The 24,997-nt window shown below is 44.3% G+C and overlaps 1 protein-coding gene across 2 annotated transcripts; it reads right to left on the bottom strand.

Annotated features, from left to right (window-relative positions):
• Positions 1-476: 476 nt before the first annotated feature.
• NUDT7 (nudix hydrolase 7) lies at positions 477-13,358 on the bottom strand. 2 transcript variants are annotated; one of them, XM_080936816.1, is made up of 4 exons: positions 13,272-13,358; positions 10,474-10,627; positions 4,772-4,930; positions 477-1,123 (listed from the first exon to the last, which is right to left on the bottom strand). In XM_080936816.1, the coding sequence occupies exons 1-4, from the start codon at positions 13,304-13,306 to the stop codon at positions 761-763; spliced, it is 711 nt and encodes a 236-aa protein (XP_080792942.1). In that variant the 5' UTR covers positions 13,307-13,358; the 3' UTR covers positions 477-760. The 2 variants fall into 2 exon arrangements, with proteins under 2 accessions (XP_080792942.1, XP_080792943.1); XM_080936817.1 differs by having other exon boundaries at positions 4,832-4,930.
• Positions 13,359-24,997: the final 11,639 nt, after the last annotated feature.

The following is a 24,997-nucleotide window of genomic DNA, read 5'->3' as shown; positions in this document are numbered from 1 at the left end:
TAAATCCCAGGGATCCATTTGATAGCAATCCTGGGGAGACTGCTGACCCAGCTTAACCTCTACTGCCATGGAATTGAGGGAGGGTGAAGTGTGTGTATGTACATGTGTGTTGAGGTCAATCTTCGGTGTCACTCCTTTGGCACCACTAACCTTTTTTAAAACAGAGGCACTCATTGGCCTGGAGCTTGTCAAGTAGGGTAGACTGCCTGGACAGAAAGCCTCAGAGATGCCATGTCCTGTGTCCCCAATGCTGGGATTACAAATGTACACCACCATACCTGGGTCATTGTACATGGGTGATTGAACTCAGATCTGCATGCCTACAAGACAGGCACTATATTGGTGGAACTATTTCCCAAGTTCCAAGAGGTTAGGTTTGAGGGTTAGCCAGAAGTTTTTGCCAGGTGAAACAATGGATTAAAAATATATTTCAAATACTTTAAAATATGATGAATATTGTGAGTCATGTATTTGACAAATATTTATTAAGTGCCTACTATGTGACAGATACCCCTAAAATGATTAAAAATACTGACATTTTTAATGGGTAAAATTATATTGCCATGCCCTTGCATTTTTCCAGTTTTGAAAGACTTTTGGTGTTCTAGATGAAAAAAATAGCAACTGGAAACCAGGCAAGGTCCTCACAGTCATGTTGTAGAAAAAATATTCACCTGTCAGATGTCACTTGCTAATGCTGTTGTTCTAAGCATAACCTCACACAAAGACCTCGTATATGTTCTTTTGGGTTTCGGTGTTTTTACAACTTGCTTGAAGAATATCTACGAAGAAAGGTCTTTTCACAAGATGCTATCAGGTCATGGAGATCAAACTCAATCTCGAATGAAGGGCTTTTTTCCAAAATAATTAAGGCAGTCAACACAGCCAGTTTTGAGGTCATTCCCTTGATGAGGTACTTCATGCCGCTCTCAGGGTCTGTGTACTCGAAGCAATGGACGACGAAATAGTTCCCAGAGAATGTGAAGTGGTTCTGGTAGTAGACTTGGGGATGAAGGAAATAGTCCAAAGGCACGAGGAACACATCCTTCACTTCATCAGCATTAGGCTGGGCCTGGAAGTTGTGGTCGAGAAAACCCACGACGGGGGTTACCAGTGCATTGTTCTGAAAGCAGAAACCAAAGTTTGCAAATTACGAAGTACAGTGACAGGATTCCAAAGATCAAACTCAGGTCAGCTCTAGGAGAGGGAAGTCGAAAGCTACAGTACAAGGTGGGCGGGGATAGTGATCCAGACACAAATATGTCCCCCATGTGAGAAAGATCCTCTACTGGTTTTGGTATCTGAGAAGATTCTGAAAGTGTGTGTGTGTGTGTGTGTGTGTGTGTGTATGTGTGTGTGTGTGGTGTAAATGCTGGTATAACTATGAAATGGTGTTATTAGCTTCATGATCCCCTTGACTTAGGAATCCCATTTGTGTAAGTATGTCTACTTTATAAATCCCTCCATGCAAGTAAAGATACACAAGCAAAGCAGAAGCTCTCTCTGCAAACAACTCTGAACTCCACAGTGGCTACCTCTCGCTGACGGACACTTAGGTTAAACTATGGCGGAAGTCATACACTGGAATGATGTCACATACCCTTTGCTCTTGCTGTGGACAGGGGAATGATGTCCTACCAACAGAAAATGACATGATATTACTTGGGGCATACTTGTACTTAGAGAAAAATAGATACAGAATTGCTTATAGACTATAGTTTAGTAATACACATATTTGTATTGTGAAACTTTATTTAGAAAGTACAAATACTGGCAAATAGCTCAGGCTGTCTACCAAATGGAGGGTCTTCACCTCCACTGGAAAGCCAGCAAGAGAGACAGCAACTGAACACGGGTATGGTCTCTGGTTTGAAGTTCCTGGGTCATCAGGAAGTGACTGGGGAAACCCAGAGGCAGGTACACTGTGAGATGGGTGTCTAGAAAATGTTACACAGGCCTATGGGAACCTCTCATAGGTAGATACAGCCAAAGAGTGTCTAGGAATGGAAACAGGTCATACTATTAACTACACCCAGGGTAAACGACAACCTTTAGATAGAGAGGAGATAAGAGAAACACAGACCCTAAATGGCCTTAGGGCAGTCAATCTGAGATCATAGGTCACCAAGACCCTCCATCTTGCTGGGTCCCGCATAAGGGCATACTCTCAGAGTCACGAAGTTTTCCAGAGCAGATACTGAGCCAAAGGCTTAGAGGCAAGCAATATTTTATTTTTGTAGTTAATGGATATGTATACGGGCTGAGCACTCCTGTATCCATTAACTACAAAGTTATGCTGCCAGGAGAAACTGGTGAGAGGCTAAGGGGGGGAGAGAAAAAGCTGGTGAAGGAGGCAGGCAGGGTATTGTGGAGAATATTCTAACTAGAGACAAGGAACTGGGTTTCCATGATCAGCCCCAGCCACTGGTGGAGGACGGCTGTGCGGAGTGTCAACCCAGTAAGAACCTCTGTGCATGATGTTTTAAAGCTATCTCTACCTACCAAATGGTGAGTTCTTAGCAGAGAGCCGCTGCCTACGAGAAAGACCTAGAGGGATGATAGAGGTCTCAAGAAAATTCCGACAGGATATGCCAGAATGAGCTGTTTCATTATGGCCCCCAAAGCAATGGGGCCAACTACCCATGGAATCAGTATCTCCAAATCTAGGAGCTGAAGTATATCTCCCCTCTATGCTCTAGTTTCATATATACTTCTGTGACAAACACTCTCATCAAAAGTCATGTTGGGGGAGAAAGAGCCATTTGTTTCACAACTCTAGTTCATAGTCCATCACTGAGGAAGTCAAGATAAGAACTCAAAGAAGGACACAGTATTGCCTCTGAGCAAGAAATTGGGTTCATAGCAAAGATATGAGGCAAGAACCATGAATGATGCTGTTTTCTGGCTCTCAAGATAGTGTATGCTTAGGTAGCTTTTTTAGAGCCTAGGACCACCTGCCTAGGGGATGGTGCTGCCCACAATGGGCTGAGCACTCCTATATCCATTAACAACAAAGACATGCTCTACCCTGACACATACAAGGGGTAGTAGGGAAGGCCAATCCAATCTAGATAATTCCATTAAGACTCTCTATCCAGATGATTCTAGGTTGTGGCAACTTGACATTTAAAACTAACCATCATACCCTATAAGTTGCTTAGCTCGGGTATTTGTTAAGATTAACAGAAAGCTGCCTGAGGCATCTGTAAATCCCCTTAATTTGTCCATGCACATACAATTCTGCAGATTTCAGGGATAGTGGAAATGAAGCTACTCTGATTTGAGGAACTTAGGTTAACCTAAATAGCATTAACCTAATCAGTCAATAAAGGTTTAAGCTCCAAAGGTCTAAATTCCCAAAATGTATTGGGAAATTTGCAGACAATTGAAAATCACCCCATTAGAACATGTATCTAAAGAAGAAAATGCTGTTCTATTTCCCTTTCATTAATGTTCTCTTTTCTCTACCTACATCTCCCTATCTCTGTCTCCCTGTTTCTGTGTATCTGTCAACTGGATGCAATCTGAAATGTAGGGTGGGGTCAAGAGCAGAAGGGAAGACAATAAGAAAATGGGTAAAGGAAGTATGGCTTTAGTTCATAATAATCTTCTAACCTTGTTTCTTAGTTGTGGCCAATGGACCACAGCAGTATCAGGTATCATAGGAGATCTGGGTGTCATGACACGAAAACAAATGACTTCTAATCTGCCATTGTTCTGGACAGGCATTTAAACAGTTCCAGTAGTACATTTGTACTGATAAAAATAATGCTGATGTAACAGTTAAAACTGACAAGTGACCCTGAAGTCCAGCAGGGGCTGTTACAGTACAACAGCCAATGAGAGCCGGCTATCCCAGCTCCAGGCTTTCCTCTGCTGCTTGGTTTATAAGATACAGAAGTCCCGAGCCACACAGGAATGTAGGCAAACAGTGGCCTTTTGAATACTCTCGTTCTTCGTTCTTCGTCTCCCACATTCTTAGCCTAATCTAACCAAGACAGGCCCAGGGGCAGGAGAGCTGGTTCAACAGCGAAGAGCACTTCCGGTTCCCACAGAGAAGCAGAGTTCGGGTTCCCAGTATCCTTCTCAAGTGGCTCCCGACTGTCTATAACTTCAGTTCTAGTGGATTTGACACTCTCTTTTGGCCTCCGTGGGATTCTGGATGCATAAGTCACCCGCTACATATACATAAATAAAAGTAAAATCTTTTTTAAAAAATTCCTTAACCGAAGACATCCAGAACATCTTAAAACTGCCATGATAAAACATCAAGTGTGAGAGATCATTACAGATCCAAGGACCACAGCAACCTGACAATCAATGCAGGGGAGTATGTAAGTTGATGCTGAGGAGAGAATGGCCCCCAGCTCTGTGACAAGAAGACTCTTTACCAAAGTGTGCATCAAAAATGAATGACATTAAACAGAAAACACTGGGCCCTTCCAAGGGGGATACCATTTGGCATGCTGCATAATAACACATTATTTTCAACCACGTTCTTAAAAATCAGCGTGTCCGGGAGAAATGGGCACACCAACTGAACGTCAGTGGAGCACGTCTAAGTACACCAGCGTTCCATGGCAACGGTCTGAAGTTCGTGGAGGTAGCTCCCCTTTCTCCCTAGATGGCATGAGAAGGGACACAGGGCTCATGAGGAGCAGAGTCCACACGGAGACCCAGTTCTCCTGGCTCTGAGCCCAGTGCTCTTGGGACTTGTTTGGATGAATGTGGAAGCCCCTGAGAGCTCAGGAGGACCCATGCCAGTCCTTACATCAAACAGATATGGCACCAGGTGAGAGACCACCTCCACTTGGTGGGGATGCAACCCCACCTCCTCCTGGGCTTCACGGAGAGCAGTAGCTGTGTCATCTGCATCCACAGGGTCCCTCTTTCCTCCAGGGAAGCAGACTTCTCCAGGTTCCCTTCTCAGCTGGGGGATGCAAAGAACAAAGTTACAAAGTGAGAGTTCAGTTTTAGAAGCATTTAGGAATTTAACAAATATCAACTCAGCATCTACAGAGTCTGAGATAATGTTTTCCCTTGAATCCTTGACACAAAACACCAGGGCTGGTGAGATGGAATCAGCAGGTAAGGACACACATGAGTCTGAACCCCAACCCAACATGGTGGAAGGAGAAAAGTATAATGCTTGAAAGTGATCCTGATGTCGCCTGAATGCCATGGTACACATGCACTCACACTAAATGTATACACACACACGTGTGCATACACACACAACTTACTTTATTAACTATTTTAAACACCAATAACTTTATTAGAGAGGTTGGGAAATATATCCGTTTGGAAAAATCCCCCATCATGAAACTATGAAAACATTTTTACTCAATATTAATATTAAATTGAAGCTAGCTACTTATTCCTGTAGTGTGTGTGCTACTTTTATATTTAACCACATACCACATACCCCTTGAGTAAGATTTTTAATATATTATATCTAGTACATATAGGCCATGAGAATATCCCTGATGCAAATCAGGTAATATATGAACTTGAAGAAATAAAATACTGCACAGAAAACACACCTAAAGATGCAAGTTTATTTTATTTGGAAAACTCACAAGTTCATAAATATTTTTGCTCATTTCAATTCATTGATGTTTTAAGTGTTATTTATTCAAGATAATATATATATATTATCTTGAAATATAATATACACACACAGAGAGACAGACAGAGAGAGAGAGATCTTACAGTGATAACCTTGCAGATTTCTCTCCTTCCTGATTTTTCTCTACATATCTGTAAAAGACAACATGAGCACAGAAACAGACACAGGCAATGCCATTCGGAGTCTGGCTCTTGAGAAAGCACAATAAACAAAGCCCTGTCAATGAGTTAGAGCATTTATAAAGGAGGTGCAGAGGCACTTACTGCTCCTTTCTTGCCATGAACACATAAGGAAAATCATCATCTGCGAAGCAGAAAGAGAAGGCAGCACTGAGTGCTTGATCTGCAGATGCCTTGATAGCGAACTTCCCAGCCTCCATGGGCATAGGAAACATTTGTTGTTCAAAAGCCATCCAGAATGAGGTATTTTGTTACAGTCCTTTGAGAGGACTAAGGCTGTTGTGAACTTTATTTAGTTTTCTGTAGCTGATTATTCTGCCTTAGCAAGCTTGTGGTTTTTATTCATTCACTCATTTTATTTGATGGTGCTGAGGGGTGAGCCAGGGCTTTATGCGTACTAGGGAAGTGCCCTACCACTGTGTTTCACTCCCAGCCCTGGACAACTCATTTGAAAACAGGCACAGGTCTTCCCTTCTATAAATGTTGAGTTCTAAAAGATCAGCTTCAGCAGCCATGGCCTCACACATTCCCTTATCAGTGACAGACTTGGGAGTAGGAAGAGGAAAGCCATTTTCTGTCTACTGCAGCATGTCTGTCTTAGAAAAGACTTAAAAAAAAAACTGCCTGTTACATCACTTCTAAAATGTGATTTGTTGTTTGTACATTCAACACTCCAGTAGCTGGGGACAGGGGCATCCTCAAGGACTTATCAGACTTGATAGAAATACAGATCTGATTTAAACATTGTTTTGGAAGCTCTTCAAAGAGACCCAGAGTACGACAATCCAATTCAAGTGACCTTCCACCTCAACTCCAATTAATAGCGAACAGGACCTTTTGAATTCCTGAGAGCTCTGTCTACTCTTAGAAAACATTCTGCTGTGTTGAAGCAAGTGCATTAAAAAATACCTAACCCAACTCTTCACAGGGAAAGGGTTCTATCGACACATAGGAGCTCATAATCTGTTCCCATCTATACATAGTGTAAGCTGTGTATATGTCTGTTGGGTATACATGTGTGTTTCTGTTGGTCGCCATGTTTACATGTGCATGTAGAAGCCAACAGTCAACTTGGAGTACCATTCCTTAGCTGCCATCTGCACTGAGCTCTTTTGTTTGGTTTTTATTTTTTATAAGATTATAATAGAATTAAATCACTTATTACTTCCCTGTCCTCTTTCCCCAAATCCTCTCATACACACCCTTTCTTATTCTCTTTTAAATTCTTGTCTTTAAAAATGTTTTTAAACCAATTGTTACTTTGTGTATGTCATCCTAGCCTAACCGGTGAGGCCCAGAGCCAGCAAGAGACTCTGTCTCAAAACGCAATATAGCTTCTGACATGACTAAGAAACACTCATAAACTCTCCCCAACACAATGGCCTAAACTTGAGTTGACCAAAGATGAAACCAAGAGACATGCCAAAGAGGAGTGTGAAAGCCCAAGAGGCCTCAACCCTACGTAGAGAGCTGCAGGCAACTAAGGAGGAGTGGGAAGAGGGAAAATAGTCATTACCCAATACCAAATGCTCAGCCATCGAAACATGTATGAGTAACATCATATGGACTAAGGGGGTTATATTCAGGAATATATATGTACATGTACACACATGTGCACACACACACACACACACACACACACACACGTAAAAACATTCTCCCTTCCCTAGGGAAGTTCCCTGCCTCAGGGTACAAGACTGCCATGCACAAGGATGTTTCTACCCCTATGAGGGGAACACATCTTAATTGATATAGCCCTCTACCTCTCTTCCTCATGCCTGTTCTACAGCTTGACAATTCTTCCTGGCAATGCAAGACCCATTCTCCTTTCCCATCACCTGCCTGGAACTCACCTGACGACCTTCAGAACTTCCCTTCTTCTAAGATCTACAAGAAGGGACTCCCTTTCCTCATAGAGCTGATCTTGTATCAGAGTCCCTACTATGCTGTCTAACTCTTCTAATACCTCTGACCCAAAAGGACAATCCCTGTTTTGTTCCTTTGAACACCATAACCCCGAGGCTCCTGGACTCTGGGTTTCTGGGTCTTACCTATGCTAGACTGGGCAAAGAGAAAAGGTAACATGGAACAATCAGTGCCAGTGAGCACAAACATGTGCCAGGCACTTAGCATTGCTCTGTTGCACACTGCGTACAAGATAGCTTTCAGTCCCATCTCTAGATGTGAGGAAAACAAGGTTTTAAGACATTAAAACCTCTGCTCTAGGATCAGTGAGATAATTCTGCTCATAAAAGCACCTTTGGTGCTATCCTGATGCCTACACTGGATCCTTGGAAACCTCGTGAACGTTGAAGGAGAGAGCAGCAGCCTCCACAGTTACCCTCTGATTTCCATACTGGCACCATGGCATACATGCCCCTCACCCAGCACATACATTAAACAACACTTTAGTTTTTCCAAAGGGGTTGGGGGGGATCTTCCAGAAGTAGGCCTGGTGACACATGCCTGTGATCCCAGCTGACTGGGGTGTTGAGGCAGATGAATGGCAAGTTCAAGGCGTGATGGGTCTATTTCAAGGCCAGTTTGGGAAATTTGGTGAGACCCTGTCTCTATATAAAATGTAAAAGGAGGAGGTGGGGATGAAGTTCATGTTAGAGCTCCATCTTGGCAGGAGTCACTAGGCAGTCCCCAGGAGCAGCCGCAGGGAGAACTCTGTTTCCCTGTTTCGTAGACAGGTAGGGCTTGCAGTCAGAGCTGAGGGGATTTTTAACTATTCTTTTTTTTTTTACATGACCTTCAGTGCCGGAGAGATGGCTCAGTGGTTAAAATGGCTTACTGTTCTTGCAAAGGACCCAGGTTCAGTTCACACGGTGGGTCACGACCACCTAGAGCTCCAGTCCCAGTGTATCTGATGCTCTCTCTTCCTCCCTATGTGGGCACTGAGCACATGTGGCACACACTTACATTTATTCGGCCAAAGAACTTATACACATAAGGAAATAAGTCTTTAAAACTTAAAAGTAAATAAATAATAAGGACCTTTATGATTGGTGGGCATAATGCTATCAAATCAGTACCACTGGCCAGAGGCTTTAGTCTTATATTGGCTTTATTGTTTTTCTGATAATCTCACACACATGTGCGCATGTGCACACATACACGCACACTGTGGGGGGGGTACAGAGAGAGAGGCTATAAGCACTTCATCTGTGCTTACTAGAGCTGAGAACAGACCCCATTTTCCCAGTCCCAGCTGAGTGTTTCTCTCCTCTGAGAAGCTGGATTTTGATCACTATGTGGACTTCTATCACTTGCTCGTCCTATAGTAAAAAAGGCTCACCACAGTTCTGTTGGGGGTTGGAGAGACAGCTCAGCAGTTAAGGGCACTGGCGGCCTGGGTTCTATTCCCAGCACCCACATGGCAGCTCACACTCCAGTCCTAGGGCTTCTGACACCCTCACACAGACATGCAGGCAAAACACCAATGCACATAAAACAAGAGTAACCTATATAAACAAGTACGAATCGGGGTATTTATTTGCACATTTCTTTATATGCAACCATTGAGACAGTTTTTAATTATTCTGCTTGGAAGGCCATGATGCTATTTTCATGGTCTATTTCTTTCTATCTTGGGGATAACCTTGAAATGGCCATTTTCCCCCCCAATTCTCTCTGGGAAATATTTCCAACAGCAAGGAAGGACAACTACACGGGAGAGACAGGAACATATAGCGTGGTGTGGCTATAAACAGAGAGAGTTCATAATTTCAGTCCTTCATTCAACATGGGCAGCTGGCTTCAGGGTTAGGCCACTAAGAGTATGTTCTAGTCTACCTGAGGTGGATTAGTCTAACCGAGTCATTGTTGATGAGATAATTTTTCACCCCCATTCTGCCAGGATCAGTGGTACTGCCTGGAGACATGATGTCATCACGCAGATGTGCCTGTGTGTGCTGCTGATATAGGAGACTCACAATGACCCTGAATATCCTACAGTGCACAAGAAGGCTGGTCAATGAAGGGTGGTTTGGATCCCAGGGCTGTTTAAGCACCAACATTAAGAAACCCTGGTCTAAAAATGTTTTCTAATTTTATAAGATAAATTTCCTCTTTTTTTTCTTTCTGAAACCTCTTTGACAAATGCTATGTTGGGTCGAGGGGGTGGCTCAGTGAGTAAAAATGACTGTACCAGTTTGTACTTCCATCTTATGAGGCTGACATGGCTGTGCATATCTTAACCTCCACGTCCGAGGTGGGGTAAAGAGAGATTGTGGCAGCAGACAAGCCATGCCTACACTAACACCACAAGCTCCAAGGTAACGAGGCAGACAGTAACAGAGGAGGCCACTTATTGTCTTCCCCTGGTCTCTACAACCATGTACACACAAACACACACACACACACACACACACACACACACACTAAAAAAAAATGAACCCCAAAACTTAAGTTAGCACTTGGGAGGCAGAGATAGGCAGACTGTCCTAAGCTCAAGGCTAGCTTGAGCAATAAAGCCAACAAACCTGTGTCTCAAAATCACCAAACAAACAAAACCCCACTTCATCCTGTGCCCTTCCATTGTCCCTCCAACAGCATGATATCGAAGGTTCATTTGATATCGGCAGCTTTGAGATAAGGAGGAAGTGACAGAAGGGTGTTTTTGAAAGCCCTGAGATGTCACAAGAGCTTCTTGTCACCCACCTTGTCTGAGCGGACCGTAAACAGCAAGTACAGCTTTTCTCCCCTGGCCAGCAATGGCAGAAGAACCGAGTATTTATTAGAGGACAAGTGGGAGTATCTGGTCCCGACATCAAACTTTCTCAGGCGGGCCTTGGCATCATCTATCAGGTTGTTTCTAAGAGGAAGACACGACAAAATCTCAAGTAAGGAGAGCTGTGGCAGCAAGCACCTAGCCCTGCTGATCTATTTGTGTGTGTGTGTGTGTGTGTGTGTGTGTGTGTGTGTGTATTTTGGAGTTCGTTTCTGAGTCTCATAGTTTTCCAATAACCTGGCAGAAATCACACTACTTAAATGCCATGCATTGGCAAGATTGACAGAGGCAAAAACACCAATTCCATGTTGCATACGTGAGTCAGCTTTGAAAGGCAAATTACATTTTACAAATTCCAGTGTAAGCCAGGTTGTGCATGTATGTAATGTCTGCATGTGAGAGGCCAAGGTGGGAGAACCTGGAGTTAATGGTTATCCTCAGCAGCACAGTGAGTCCCAGGCCTGCCTATGACACGTCCATATGGTAAAACATTTTCCCAGTAACCTGACGCTTTAACTTTGATATCTGTAAATAAACTGGACCTTACTGTAGTCCCGGCTATTGGGGAGGATGAGGCAGGAGGATGAGGCAGGAGGATGACAAGTTCAAGGCATCCTTGGTTTACAGAGTAAGTTCAAGGTCAGCTTTGAACTCTAGACTATGTTCTAAAATAAAAATAAAATAAAAGAGAAGCTTGGGATGTAGCTTAGTGGTAGAGCATTGGCTGAGTTAGGGAGGCTCTGGTTTTGTTCCAAATGCTTTGGGAGAAGAGTTAGAATTGTTACCTGCAGACAGGACAGGTGTACCAAAAACTCTTCATGAGGCTTGCCTGGTCCTTCTGCCATATTCACAAACCCAGCTACTCTGTAAAAGTAATTCTCAAACTCAAACAGTCACAGGATCTGCTACAAGGCTGATCCCAATAGTCTTTGGGACTTACCCCAAAACCTGACTCAGTGACTTTGAGGTGAGTCCTGAGAAGAAGCACTTGACCCAACTGCCAAAGTGACAAGATTGCTGCTGTGACAGCTCAAGGGACTGTACTTTGAGGACCATTACTGACGGTTACGCAAACATTTAGATTCACCACCAGAAATGGTTCCTTTTCATGTAGCTCTTTCTGAGTCCCTTGGACAAGCTTTATGCCACTTGTTTACATGGTGCGTCGGATAGTGACCTCATTCATGTCAACTTGGAGCCTGGGGATGTGGCTTTACTCAGAAATGAGAACTCCCAATCCAAAGACAAGTGCCTTTGAAGGAAGAGGCTATACATGCCACACACACACACACACACACACACACACACACACACACACACACACATGTTCTCACAGAGAGAGGAAGGGATGTGAACCCAAGAGCTGCAGAAAAGGGCAAAAGAGCATACCCAGAGACTTCTGATTTTGTTCTTGCTAACACCTTGAATATGGACTTCAGACCCGATTATGGGCCTTCAGACTCACGAGAGGCTAAATTGGTATCCCTTAAGTCATATAGTTCATAGGACTTTGTCACAGTGGCTGTAGAATGTGTACGTTTGTTTGCAATATTTTTGAGTATGACTGGGCAAAAGCAGATGTTTACATCAGCCAGAACTCCCTTCCTCTCAAGAAAATGGATGGAGCCCAGTGTAGCAGCTCACACTTGTGCTTGGGAGACTGAAGCAGGACTACCAAAAGTTTGAGATCAGCCTGGGCTACGCATGGAAAAAAATATTGACATCATCTCCTGGAGACTTTTAGTCCACATCTGGAACATCCTTGAGGGTAGCCGTGAAGACAAAGTGTCCGGTTCATGCACAAGGTGACTCTGAGCTGTGAGTGTTAATCACTAGGGCATCCTTACAAGCCTTTGGTTAGAAGGGTTTGCTTATTCTCCTTGCCCCGCCCCCTCCACTTGACCAAGAGCTGGCTGCAAACCAGTCAAACGTCCTGGAAAGGGTCAGTGAAAGTCGGCACTCAGTACAGCCAATGCTCACAGGCCCCTGTCCAGAAAAGCCAATTAGCCAGCTAATCAGGAAGAAGTCTTTTAAACAGCCCCTAGAGCTGCCCAGAGATAACAGGGCAACTAAAATCTAGAAACTGTCTTGAGACTATACCATCAAAGTAGGAGTAATAGTTCCGAGCAAGGCTGGATCACTCTGTATTGAGTTCTCAGGACAAGCCCTGTAGTTAGTTATAAGTGAGCCCAGGCTGGGAGCTGTACCTTGAGCAAGAATCTCAATCATAGGTGGAAGAAGCGACCCAGGAACTTGAACCCGGTATGGTTGACTCAGAATTGGCCATGATGGGGTTCTGAGGTTCTGCTGTGGGAATTACTGAAGAGTGACTCAGACTGGCAAAAGGGAAAGGCATGTTTTGGGGATGAGGACACGCCTGCGTGTGTGTGTGTGTGTGTGTGTGTGTGTGTGTGTGTGTGTGTGTGAGAGAGAGAGGGGGGGGGGAGAGAGAGAGAGAGAGAGAGAGAGAGAGAGAGAGAGAGAGAGAGAGAGAGAGAGAGAGAGAGAGAGAGAGAGAGAGAGAGAGAGAGAGAGAGAGAGAGAGAGAGAGAGAATATTGTTAGGTTAAATCCCAACTCTGACCGCAGGAGCAGAAGTGCAAATTTCCTGCTGGAGGGGAAGCCCCAAGGAACTGCAGGGTGGATAGGCGGGACATCAGACTCGGGTCTGTGCCGTAATCGGAGCCAGGCTAGGTCGGGCTCCAGTGCCTGAAGCCGGAGAACTTTACCTGACAGGCTCCCGGAATTCACAGGGTCGCGGCATCGGCCCTGTAGTACCTTTCTTTCCAGCCGCAGGAGACTTCGGGAAGTGTATAGTTCTGACGCGCATGCGCATAGTAGCCCCAGCCCCGAGGGAGGCGGGGACTGCAGGGAGGAGAGGCTGAGGGCGGGGCGCTTCGAAGAGGTTCACTGGTTCTAGACTTGGGAGGGGCGAGGGCGATAGGTGGGGCGTGTTCCGGGCCGAGGTTGGTCCAAAGGTGGTGCTGACCGGATTTTAAATGTTGACTACATGTCTAGTAGCATGGGCTTCTTCAAAACCATGGAGCATAAGAACATTTGCAACGAGAAACTGTAAAAAGTACTTACATTTATAAAATAGTGCACATGCTGGGTGTGGTGGCACAAGTCTCTAATCGCAGCACTCAGGAGGCAGGGGCAGGTGGATCACTGCGAGTTCGAGGGCAGCCTGGTCTACAAAGCGAGTTCCAGGACAGCCAGAACTGTTACACGGAGGCACATGTGTGTCTTGAGAAAACAACAACAAAAATTATACTTTACTTGCTAGTGTGTGCGTGCCACAGCACACAACTTGCAGGACTCAGTTCCCTTTAATGGAAGAATAATTCCATTGAAATCAAGAGTACTTAGGACTCATGAGAATCCCATTATGGCTAAGGGAACAGTTCTACCACAGTCCCCAAGATTTTAAGTTGAGTTCTATTTATGTAGATATGTGTAAGTCTGTTTGCATACATGGTAGAATTACAGGCATATAAACGGCCTGATGTGCCTTCTGGGAACTGAACTCTGGTCCCCTGAAAGAACAATCAATATATTGTGCTCTACTGCTGAGCCAAGTCTCCAACTCCCATAACCAAGACTTTTAAAAAGCATTAAAACTGGCAGGGCATGACGGCACCTGCCTTTTATCTTGAACCTTGGAAGGCATAGGCAGGTGGATCTCTGTGAGTCCAAGGTCAGCCTGGTCAACAGTTTTACGACAACTGGGCTGTTATACTCAGAGAAACCTTGGGTGGTTGGTTTGTTTTTTTTTTTTTTTTGTTTTTTTTTTTTTTTTTTTGTTTTTTTTTTTTTTTTTTTTTTTTGTTTTCTGGTTGTTTGTTTGTTTATCACTAACCAGCACCCTGTGGTTTATCTGATTATCTGAGTAGTACAATTCCAGGAGAGGCTGTGGAGGGTCCAAACTAAGAATACCATGACATCCCAATAATACTGATAGTCATATTCCATATTACTGACTGTCACACTCCATATACCTCAGTGTCAATCGATAGAGCAGGGCGCTGGGGGACAAGGCTCAGTGATTCAGACTCTTGCTTGTAAGAATCCCCAGAATCCACATACATACTGGGTAGGCATATTGGTCTCGCTATAATTCCAGTCTGGGAGAGTAAAGACAGAGTATCCCAGACCACTAGCCAAACGGGACTTATCAGTTAGCTCTGGGTTTGATTGAACTACCTTTGCTCAATGGATAGGGTAGAAGATGGCAGAGCTGATTCTCAGCATCAACCTCAGGGCACCAAATGCACCTGTACATATATACTCACAGTGACACACATATACAACACACACACACACTTATACACAGATGCACACACATGTGAATGTGAGCAAAATTCCTCAGAGAGTCAATGGATAGACTTATTTCTACAAGGATGGTATCACCACCTTCTCTGTCTTGATTAGAAAATAAAAATATCAAGCTTGAAATCATAGGGCTCTGGTTTGAGGTGATCAGACCTCTGAGCCCCTATATTTTAACACACCCAAGTGAAGCAAATGCCTTGTGGATTAAGTGTGTCTGACCACGAGGGAGAAATATGACTCCTCATGCACTGTCCACTGCATATCTGCTTGTGAGAAGTACGGGACCATGGCAGAGACAAGGAGCCTTGACCTTCAGGCCTCTCAGTCTCAAGAAATGATTGCAAACATGACCTGCATCTCTGGTCATTTACTATGTGAATAGGAAGGGGCAATGACCATGGCTCAGAGAGTTGAGTTACAGGTTGAGAATCCCGTCTCCAGACTTCTAGTGATCGACCCTTTGCCCTTAAAGATGCTCAAGCTGAGACTTAGAAGTTTCAGGTGTCTTCGCACTGCCACCTGATAAAGTATTTCTCTGCCCTCAAAATGAACCAGTTCAAGCTAGATTAGAATATATAAAGGCAGATTTGTTGGGGAGCAGATCTTAGATGGGTTTACTGGTCAAAAGGATCAAAGACAGGGAAATTATCATTGGGATGGGGTGGGGGAGACAGGGGAGTATGGAGTGGTGGGGGGAGACAGAGATAGGTAGGGAGAGGGGGGGCAGCATGCACACACAAAGAGACAGAAAATGCAAAGAGGGGGAGAGAAGAGAGATGTGAGGAAAGACCAAAGTGTCTGCATTATACAGGCAAGAGTCTCTGGGGGGGGGGGGGAGGAGCTCCTGGGCTAGAAAGTTACAGGTAGGGAATGAAGGATGCTGGGAGAGCCTTGAGGCCAGGTCTGCCTTGCTGTGTAAAATATGCACCTCATCAGTTTGTCCAGGGTTAGAATCCCAACGTCAAACAACAAGTAAGTGGTAGAGCCAGGTATTAGTCCCATCCATCTGAACTAAGGCATCTAAGGCGATAAACACAACGTTGTAGGGGACAGCAGAAGCGAGCTTGGCTACGGAGTCTTGTTTAGAGTGCCTCACTGTTGAGTGTGCCTGGAAAATAAAAAGATGTGCTGCAGCTGTAGATACTGCTGGAGGTGCAGGGAAAGCCCTTGCCTGTCCCAGCAAGATGAGAGTTAACCATCTCTACCAAAGAAGAGAAACTAGGAATCTGGGTTTTAGAGAGACCCTGGCTGCACAGTGGGAAATCAGTTGGCATCAGGGAGATATTGAAAAAATAATCAGGAATAAAGGTTGTCTTCTGACAACCAAATGCACATGCACCCACACATACATAGGTATGCATGACCTTCATATACCAATACCCATGCACCCACACATACATGCACACTTGAATGCACATTCACATATACTACACACAGGATATTTTCAGCTTTTGTGGCTTTTGTACTGCTGGAGGCTGTAGTGCAGAATGGCTGTAGTATCACACTGTGAAATGTATCATGGTAGATGTTTGTGTGTGTGTGTGTGTGTGTGTGTGTGTGTGTGTGTGTGTTCAGCAAGCACTCATGTAGTTAACAGGGTCTCGTGGTCAACTGGTAGCCTTTTAAAAAAGCAGCTCTACACATATTTACCAGTAGGAACATATTCTTTAAAAAAAAAAAAAAGTGTAGAAGAAAGTCTTTGGTAAAAAAGGTCAAGTTGCCCCCCCTAAGCCACATCCCACAGGCACAGGTCTCTCAAAGAAGCACACCACAAGAGACGGGGTCAGCTTCACCAGAAGACCACCCAAGCCCTCAGGAGCAAAGGCTACCTGAAGAAGAGCTCACAGCTCACAATTAGAGAAATACCATTAAGAGCTTTATCAATGCAAAGGGATTTAAGAGCTCAGGGGAGTTAGGCACAGCAGAGAAGTAATTAATTTCCCTGGTTGCCTTGGGCAGTGGGGTGAGACTGAGGTGGGCTGCAGAGAAACAGTGAGATAGCATGCTGGGAAAATAACGGTCAGAGAATGTCCCCTCCATTCCTTCCTCGATTTGGAGGTGTGTCAATCACTAATAGCTAAGCTCCCGGGGGGGGGGGGGAGCTCAGAAGGACGCCAGAATAAACCTCACACATAAATGCTACACAGCTTGCTGATGGTATCCCCCCCCCTCCTGTTCCCAACTCGGCCCTTATTCTCAGCTCCATCATCTCATGCTACCTCCCCCCCCCCCCCGAGGCCAACTAATTTTCCCACGGAAGGAAAGATAGTTGAGAGGGTCACAAAGAACTGAGCTATAAACAGGAATTTCTCTACAGATAGGTCAGCAGGGGCCAGCGATGTCAAAATCGCATAGTGGGGACAAATCAATCCCTGGGGGGATGTGACATAAGTGTCTCTTCACATCAGATATGAAAATGATGATAGTACTTGTGGTGCTTTGTATATGCTTGGTCCATGGGAAGGTGTGACCTCGTTGGAACAGACGTGGCCTTGTTAAAGGAAGTGCATCACTGGGAGGTGGGCTTTGAGGTCCTGTGCTCAAGCTCCATCTGGTGTGGAAGAGACCTCCTCCTGGCTACCTGCAGAAGATAGTTCCTTCCTTGCTGCCTTTGGATCAAGATGTAGAAGTCTCTGTTCCTTCTCCAGCACCATCTCATCCTGAACTCTGCCATGTTTCCTGCCATGATGATAGTGGACTGAACCTCTGAAACTATAAAACAGCCAGAATGTTAATCTTTATAAAAGCTGCCTTGGTCGTGGTGTCTCTTCACACCAATGAAACTCTAAGACACTACTAAAGTCCAACTTGGTAAAGCAATGGGTTTATTTGGGTTCCTTACTGAAGTAAAGATAATTCACAGGCAGCTGAATTATCAGTATGAGTGTTATAACTGATGAAAACTGGAATCTTGGGGTCTCTGCACAATTTGTAGACACTTGGACAGCGTAAAGAGTATGTTTCAGGCAGCTCAGCCACTCTGTGTCACCCCAGCCGCCCTTATTGCTTATGTAACTTTAGAGAGGTGGCCTCATGTGTCTTGTCAGTTTCAGGGACTTCCTGTGACTTGCTTGATATTTACTTCCATTATGTAGCACCCTGGTAAAACTCCCCCGGTCTTAACAAACTTTTTCCCTGATGGAATGTTTTAAATTGCTACAGACCCTATAGGTTCTCATTTTGGGGTAAAATTTCACCAAGGATCATGTGTTCCTAAACTTCTGGTAATTCTGCTCTGAAGGCCAAAGAAAATGATTCAGAAGCTCCAGTGAGGGTCAGTTAATGCTGAGAAGATAGAGCTACCTGCCCTGACACTTTGGTGATTTGGTAGCCTCAGAAGGATAAAATAAGCTTGGCTATGGAGGACCTTGGAAGGTGGCAGCACCAGAATCTGACTCGACTAGTCTTGAGTGCATGTGACTCTATCTCAAAAAAAGAAGAGGGAGAGAAGGAGGAGGAGAACAGAGCAAAGAGTTAAAAGGCTAGACATCAGCAGCCAAGATTCAGTGAAAAGAGACTTCTGGAGAAAGGTCTCGAATGATTATCAAGGGTTATGTCTTAGTTAGGTTCTGTGTTGCTGTGATAAACACTATGACCAAAAGCAACTTGGGGAGGAAAGGGTGTATTTTATCTTACAACTACAAGTCTATCATCCAGGGAAGTGAAGGAAGGAATTTGGAAGTAGGAACTGATGCAGAGACCGTGGAGGAGTGCAGCTCACTGGCTTGCTTGGTCTGCCTTCTTACATATCCAGAACCACCAGGACAGAGGTGACACACACCCCCCCCCCCCACAGTGAGCTAGACCCTCTCACATCAATCACAGATGAAGAAAATACAGCACAGGGTCTGCTCACAGATCAATATGGTGGGGACATTATCTCAATTGAGGTCTCCTTCTCAAAACGACTATAGCATGTGTCAAGTTGACATAAAACTGGGCAGTGTGGGTTATATAGGAATTATAAAGGGAATGCCCGCAGAACGCTGTGGGTTACAAAAGGGTGGAGATTTATTTCCAGGTGCTTCAAATGAGAATTGAAGCATAGCCCTTGTCCAAGGATGCTGATAATAAAACAGACTTACGCTTGCCTTAACTCTTTGAGCCAGGTCTGCTTCAGACCGACACACCTCTGGGTGCTGCTTTCACACAATTCACACCATTAATGGAAGTAAGCTAGAGATTGGCGATGCCTGATTGCTTTTCTGTCTTGTAAGAGTTGTGTAATAGAACAATTAAGAAGACTTAATTACCGGTGACAAGTGTACCTGGAAGTTTGTCATCTGAGCAAAGGCTCCATCTAGCAGCCGTATTATGGTATGGCTGTGGCTCCCAATGAGGCACCTTCTGCTCCCAATTAGCCTGGAAATTGCTTGTGAAATTGGCTCAAGATTCTCCTGGATGCATGGCCAGCGCAGCTTCACGACAGAAACAAAGGCTGTTTCACTGGAAACTTGCCCTCTGTGATCTCACCTTGGTCTTGGAGTCAGCTTTCCACAAATGCCTAACTCAACCCGACTTGAAGTCTTTGACCTTCATTGGTAATTGAAAGAGGGAGTGTGGTGGTTTGAATGAGAAATGACCCCTGTGAGCTAGTGCATTTGGATACTACATGCATACATCTTGGTGATGGAACTGTTTGGGAAGGTCATGGAACCTTAGGCGGAGTCTTGCTACAGGAAGTACTTCACTGTGGGTAGGCTTCAGGGTTTTATAACCTGGTTCTACCTCCTGTTCTATTTCAGCCTCTTGCTCCTGCCACTATGCTTATAGTCCTGTAGTGACGACTTTCCCACTCTGGTGGATTGCATCCTTTCTGGAACCACACTGGATCACAGCAACAGAAAGCAAATTAGCACAGGCAACAACCCACATCCCTGCCTATGGTCCAGTTTGTTGTCACACTGAACCTCAGTAAAGGACCACACCATCTGTACTCGAATTCTAGGGATGCCGTTTGCTGTGCACCAAACCATTTTATAACTTCAACAATAACATCACATTCTAGGCAGAGGGTTGGACCAGCCTTTTGGGAAGGATGCTATTAATTTTCTGCTTCTAGCTTCTACCTTTGTATATGGCCCATACTTAGACCGGCCATAAAACAGTCTTGTTGGGTAAGGAAGGCAGTGTCTGTCACTAAGAAGACTGATGAGATTGCGAGTTGCCCTGGTGACATTTCCAGTTGTTGTGGAAAGATGTTGCTGGCACATAGTCTGTGGACTATGTAGTGAAGAACGTGCTCTCCATCTGTGCTTAGGTGAGCAGCCACAAACTATATGCAGCCCCTGAGCATCTGCACTACAGACAGAATGGCTGAGAAACACAGTTTTTAACTTGGTCCCATTTCATTAACAAGTTTAAACAGTCACATGTCACTTGTCTCTACTATACTCACACAATCTAAGTGTTATGACTTCTATGGTTTCCTGCCACCCTGAAGTTCTCTGCAGAGTGGCTGCTCCAGTCTTCCACAAAGGGCAGCCAGACCTCAGGCAAAACCCACACTTGGAGGCGAATTCGTAAAGGCATTTCCACAGTGTTTGGTGAGGGGATGGAGATCACGGAAACAAAACAAAAACTCTTCACCAAAAATAAGACTCTAGACTTTAATTTTAGTTGTGTGTGTGTGTGTGTGTGTTTGTGTAGGTGGGTGCATGAGTACAGGTGCTTGCAGAGGTCAGAGGACAGTGTTGGATTCTCTAGAACTGTAGATGCAGGTGGTTGAGAGTTCTCTGATACAGGGACAGGGGTATTAGGAACAGAACTCGGCTCTTCTATAAGCATGATTCTCTTAGCCATCGAATTGTCTCTCCAGCCTTAAAAAAATCTCTTAAACAAGAATTAATATACATCTTACCATGTGAGCCCACCCCAATTCCATACCATACCAGATTTAGTTGAGAGTTTTCTAATATAAAACAGATCTTCCTATTTAGCCCAACACAACCAGCTGTTATCAACAAGTATACTTCTTTTGGGTGCTCACCACATGGTTGGGGCCGAATCGAATTTCCTGATGTGGTGGCAGGGAGAATGCATTTCTGTGTCTCAGAATGTGTTCTGACTACCTGTGCAATGGAGGGGTGCATTGGGGCAGAGCTGCATGTGATGTCCTTTTCTGCACATTCAGGAAGTAAGTTCTAAAAAGGCCGCTGTATATCCCATGCTGTGTGACTGAAGGGCAGTGGTTCCCAACCTGTGGGTCTCAACCCCTTGGGGAGGGGGCGGCAAACGACCGTTTCACAGAGGTCACATACCAGACACCCTGCATATCAGATATTTATGTTATGATTTATAAAGTAACAAAATTTCAGTTTTGAAGTAGCAACAAAAATAATTTTATAGTTTGCCACAGCATAAAGGACTATTTTAAAGGGTCAAAATTTAGAAAGGTTAAAAACCACGGAGAGATGGCTCGACTGTTGAGAGTACTGATTGCTCTTTCAAAACATGCAGGTTTGACTTCCAGCACCCACATGGCAACTTCTAATCATCTGTCACTCCAGCTCTAAAGGAATCTGACACACTCTTCTGGCCTCCACCGTTACCAGGCAAGCATGTGGTCCACATACACAGATGCAGGCAAAATACTCATACACATAAAATAAACAACAACAAAATTAGACCTGACTTTGTTTTATCCCTTTATGTTTTTGGTAGAATTCTTTGGTCCCTACGAACCCAGAGACAACCTGTATTACAGGTGCACAGTACAGGTGGTGAGGTTACTTTGGACAGCATTGTGTGAGAACCATGGATAGGGACAGGAAGTTAGCATGAATTATTGCCTCTGAAAACCAAGGAACAGCTCATGGGGGGCCTGATGCTGCTATTTAAGACAGAATCTGAAAGGTATATTGTCCCCAAATTAAAATTGCCCTACTTAGTAGTATGATAGCTTTGTGTATTCAGATGAAACTGAACTTTGACATTTGAATTTTGTGATTTTTCCCCCCCTGGCCTTTTGATAATGACTAATATATTATCTATGTTAGGAGCAGCAGAGAAACAAAGATTCCAGTGACCCACATGGTCACAAGAATAGGCAGCCAAGTCTTTATAGTGCCTTGTATTGCTAAACAATGGAGTTTGCTGAATTACAAAAACATATTTTCAGATATGCTTTTACTAAGTAGCCTAGGCTGGCCTCAACCTCGAGACTTTTGTATCAGCCTCTTAAGTTATAGGATTATAGGTATCTGTCATCACACCTGGCCTGTGTACAAATATTTGACTTAACAATATTTTCACTTTGTGATGAGCTTATGGGAGGTACTCCTACTGTAAGTCAAAAATAATCTGTATTTTTGTTTCTTACTGTCCTACCTGTCTCATTTTTCTTACTAGCATTCATTAGTAAATAAAACAATACAAACCCAATTTCCTTCATCTCTCACCACCCACACCCAAAATTTAGCTTCAAGAGAGAAAGAGCTACACCCTGTTCCCACCCTTCTGTAGCTTCAGCACATAGGTAGCCAGTATGTGTTTGTTGACTGAATATGGAAGGGAAGAACCAATAAAACTGAGCTCGAAGGAAGGGGGTCACGTCAGAAGGAGGAAGATGACTATGACTCAGAAAAGAGTAAGCATCCAGCACTGGGAGATGGTTCTACGAGATGTTGAAGTCAGAATGTGGAAGAAGGGAGGCAAGCTGGCTCAAGTTGGGAGAGCAACTTGTGAAATAGATGTGATATTGCAGATACTTTGTGTTTCTAGAGGGGGAAGCATTCTTCACTGATGAAGAGGCAGCACGGGAGTTGGGCTAATCTCTTTACCAGAGTTATGGTCAGGTTACCAGTCCACAAGTGTTGAGGATAAATGCATGGATGCACACACTCTTCAATGTATACATTACATACAGGCACACACACACACACACACACACACACACACATATATATATATATATATATATATATATATATATATATATTTCTCCACCCCGTGTGTGTGTGTGTGTGTGTGTGTGTGTGTGTGTGTGTGTGTATAGAGAGAGAGAGGCACAGATGCACACGTACATGCACACACATACATCTATGACATCCACTGCTATACATTTCAAAGGGTTTGCCTACAAAATGAGCTTTGCTTCATCTACATGGAAGCAAAAGGCTGTACAAAATTCTGTAACTACAAGTGCTCTGAGGGTGCTGGCCTTATGAATGACGTCAGTGGGGCACTCACAGAGAAGGTGAATCATCCTTCCAGCAAGGCCACTGGCCGGCTGTCCAATTGTATTTTCTTTCTGCTTTGTCATTCAGAACACAGACAACGCTTCACAGGCAGGGATAAAAATCAGAACATGTTTCTTTGAATGTAATCCTTCATATTTGAAAGTAACATTTTGTTCCCCAAATAGGTGCAGGGCAGCCACCAGGCTAATTGGTTTAGCCCCATGGAAAACAAGGTATTTATAGCTTCCTTCATAAGCCTTGTCCTCCTCTGAACTTGTGTAGCAATTTAATATAATCTGGGTGAAATGGTGTTCTCCAGAGCAAACTCCCCTTCACCAGAGTAGCCCTAGGGCTATGACTTATGGGGGTTTGAACGAGGATACCCCTCATAGACTCATATGTTTGAATGCTTGACCCCTGGTTGGTAGAACTGTTAGAGCTCTACAAGGAGGCGTGGCCTTGCTGGAGAAGGCTTTGGGGTTTTAGAAGACCCTGCTGTTCCCCTAAGTTCTCTGTTCCTGCTGCCATGTCTTCATGTTACCATCATACTTAACCCTCTGGAACTCTGTGAGTCCCATAAAATGCTTTCTTTTGTGTTGTCTTGGCCATAGTGTTTTATCACAACTGTACAAAAGTAACTAAGACACTACCTTTCCTTCCTCTGATACCCTGAAAAAGTCCGCCGAGTATTCCATTCAGTACACCATGTGAACATTGCAAGCAGTAACAGCAAATTACTAGCAACATGTTCCAGAACCACGGGGCAGGCAAGGTAAGGCATTCACATTCATTGCTTTCGTCGTGATGGGTTTATTTCTTTTTAACAGCCAATTCCAAAGCCCACTCTGAAGGTGGGCTTTTCTCCTTGCTTTTGGGGATGACTATAGGAGAAATAGAAGAACTTGGATTGCAAAGCAGACTCCTAGTGGGTTGAATGGAGACAGTTTCACTCTGCATTGGCTACTTCTCTCTTCACAGTGACAGAATACATCAAAGTGTGACAGCTGGAATGACTCCATCCGCTGCCATAAAAGCCTCTCTCGTGGCTCTGTTCACAGCCTGGTGGACTAGAATGCAGAGTGTGATAGTGTTCGCAAACTTAGAGGCACATCCTGTGCCCCAGGAAGCCAGATTCGATTACCTATCCTCAGTAATATAATTAAAACAGCCAAAGTAAAAGCAAAAGGCAGAAAAGGGAGATGTATTCAATGTGGCCACATTGGGAAGATGGAGAATCAGCAGTGCCTCCGAGTCCATCTTTAGGATCCTGAAGTGACAATTAGGTTTAAATAGAGGGCCCGGGATAGGGGTGTGCATGGCTAATCAGCCCCAGTCAAGATACCGCCCTGGTGTCCATATGTCCTTTACTGTCTCTCATAAGGTAGTACGACAAGTGGTAAATCTTTTCCCAGTTCCCCCAGTGACTGGCCGGGGTATCTTGTGTTCTCTGTTCCCAGCTTGAGATTCCTGAGGAAATTCCACTTTTCTAGAGTCCAACATCTTAGTAGTTTAAAGCAAAGCGAGGAAGTCGAGAGTCTCATCAAAATGCCACCTCACAATAGGAAGAAACAGGATGATACACTCCTTCCCTAGTGACCTACTTATGCCAGTCATGCCTCCTACTCCAGGGTCCTACAACTCCCATCAGAGTACCACTAGCTGGTGAATGAATGTTTAATATACACAAGCCTTTTGGAGGCTGTTAGGGAGTCAAACCTATCAGTCTGTACATTTGAAACCATTTTAAGATAGCTTTCTTCTTTCTCAACACAATGCCCAGAAGTGTGTGACCATCCACTGTCCTTTCTCAGCTTGAGTGAGAAGTAGAGTCTTGGGACCACACAGAGAGATACAAGGCTAAGAAGGAACTAGTATGATGAGGCAGGAAATGATCTCAGGATCTCCCCACTCTTGAAAGCCAGTTCTCTCTCAAGCAGAAGCAA

This window comes from Micromys minutus, assembly GCF_963924665.1.
Source record: "Micromys minutus genome assembly, chromosome: 24".
Lineage (NCBI taxonomy): Eukaryota > Metazoa > Chordata > Mammalia > Rodentia > Muridae > Micromys > Micromys minutus.
This window is presented reverse-complemented; position numbering and strand designations above follow the sequence as displayed.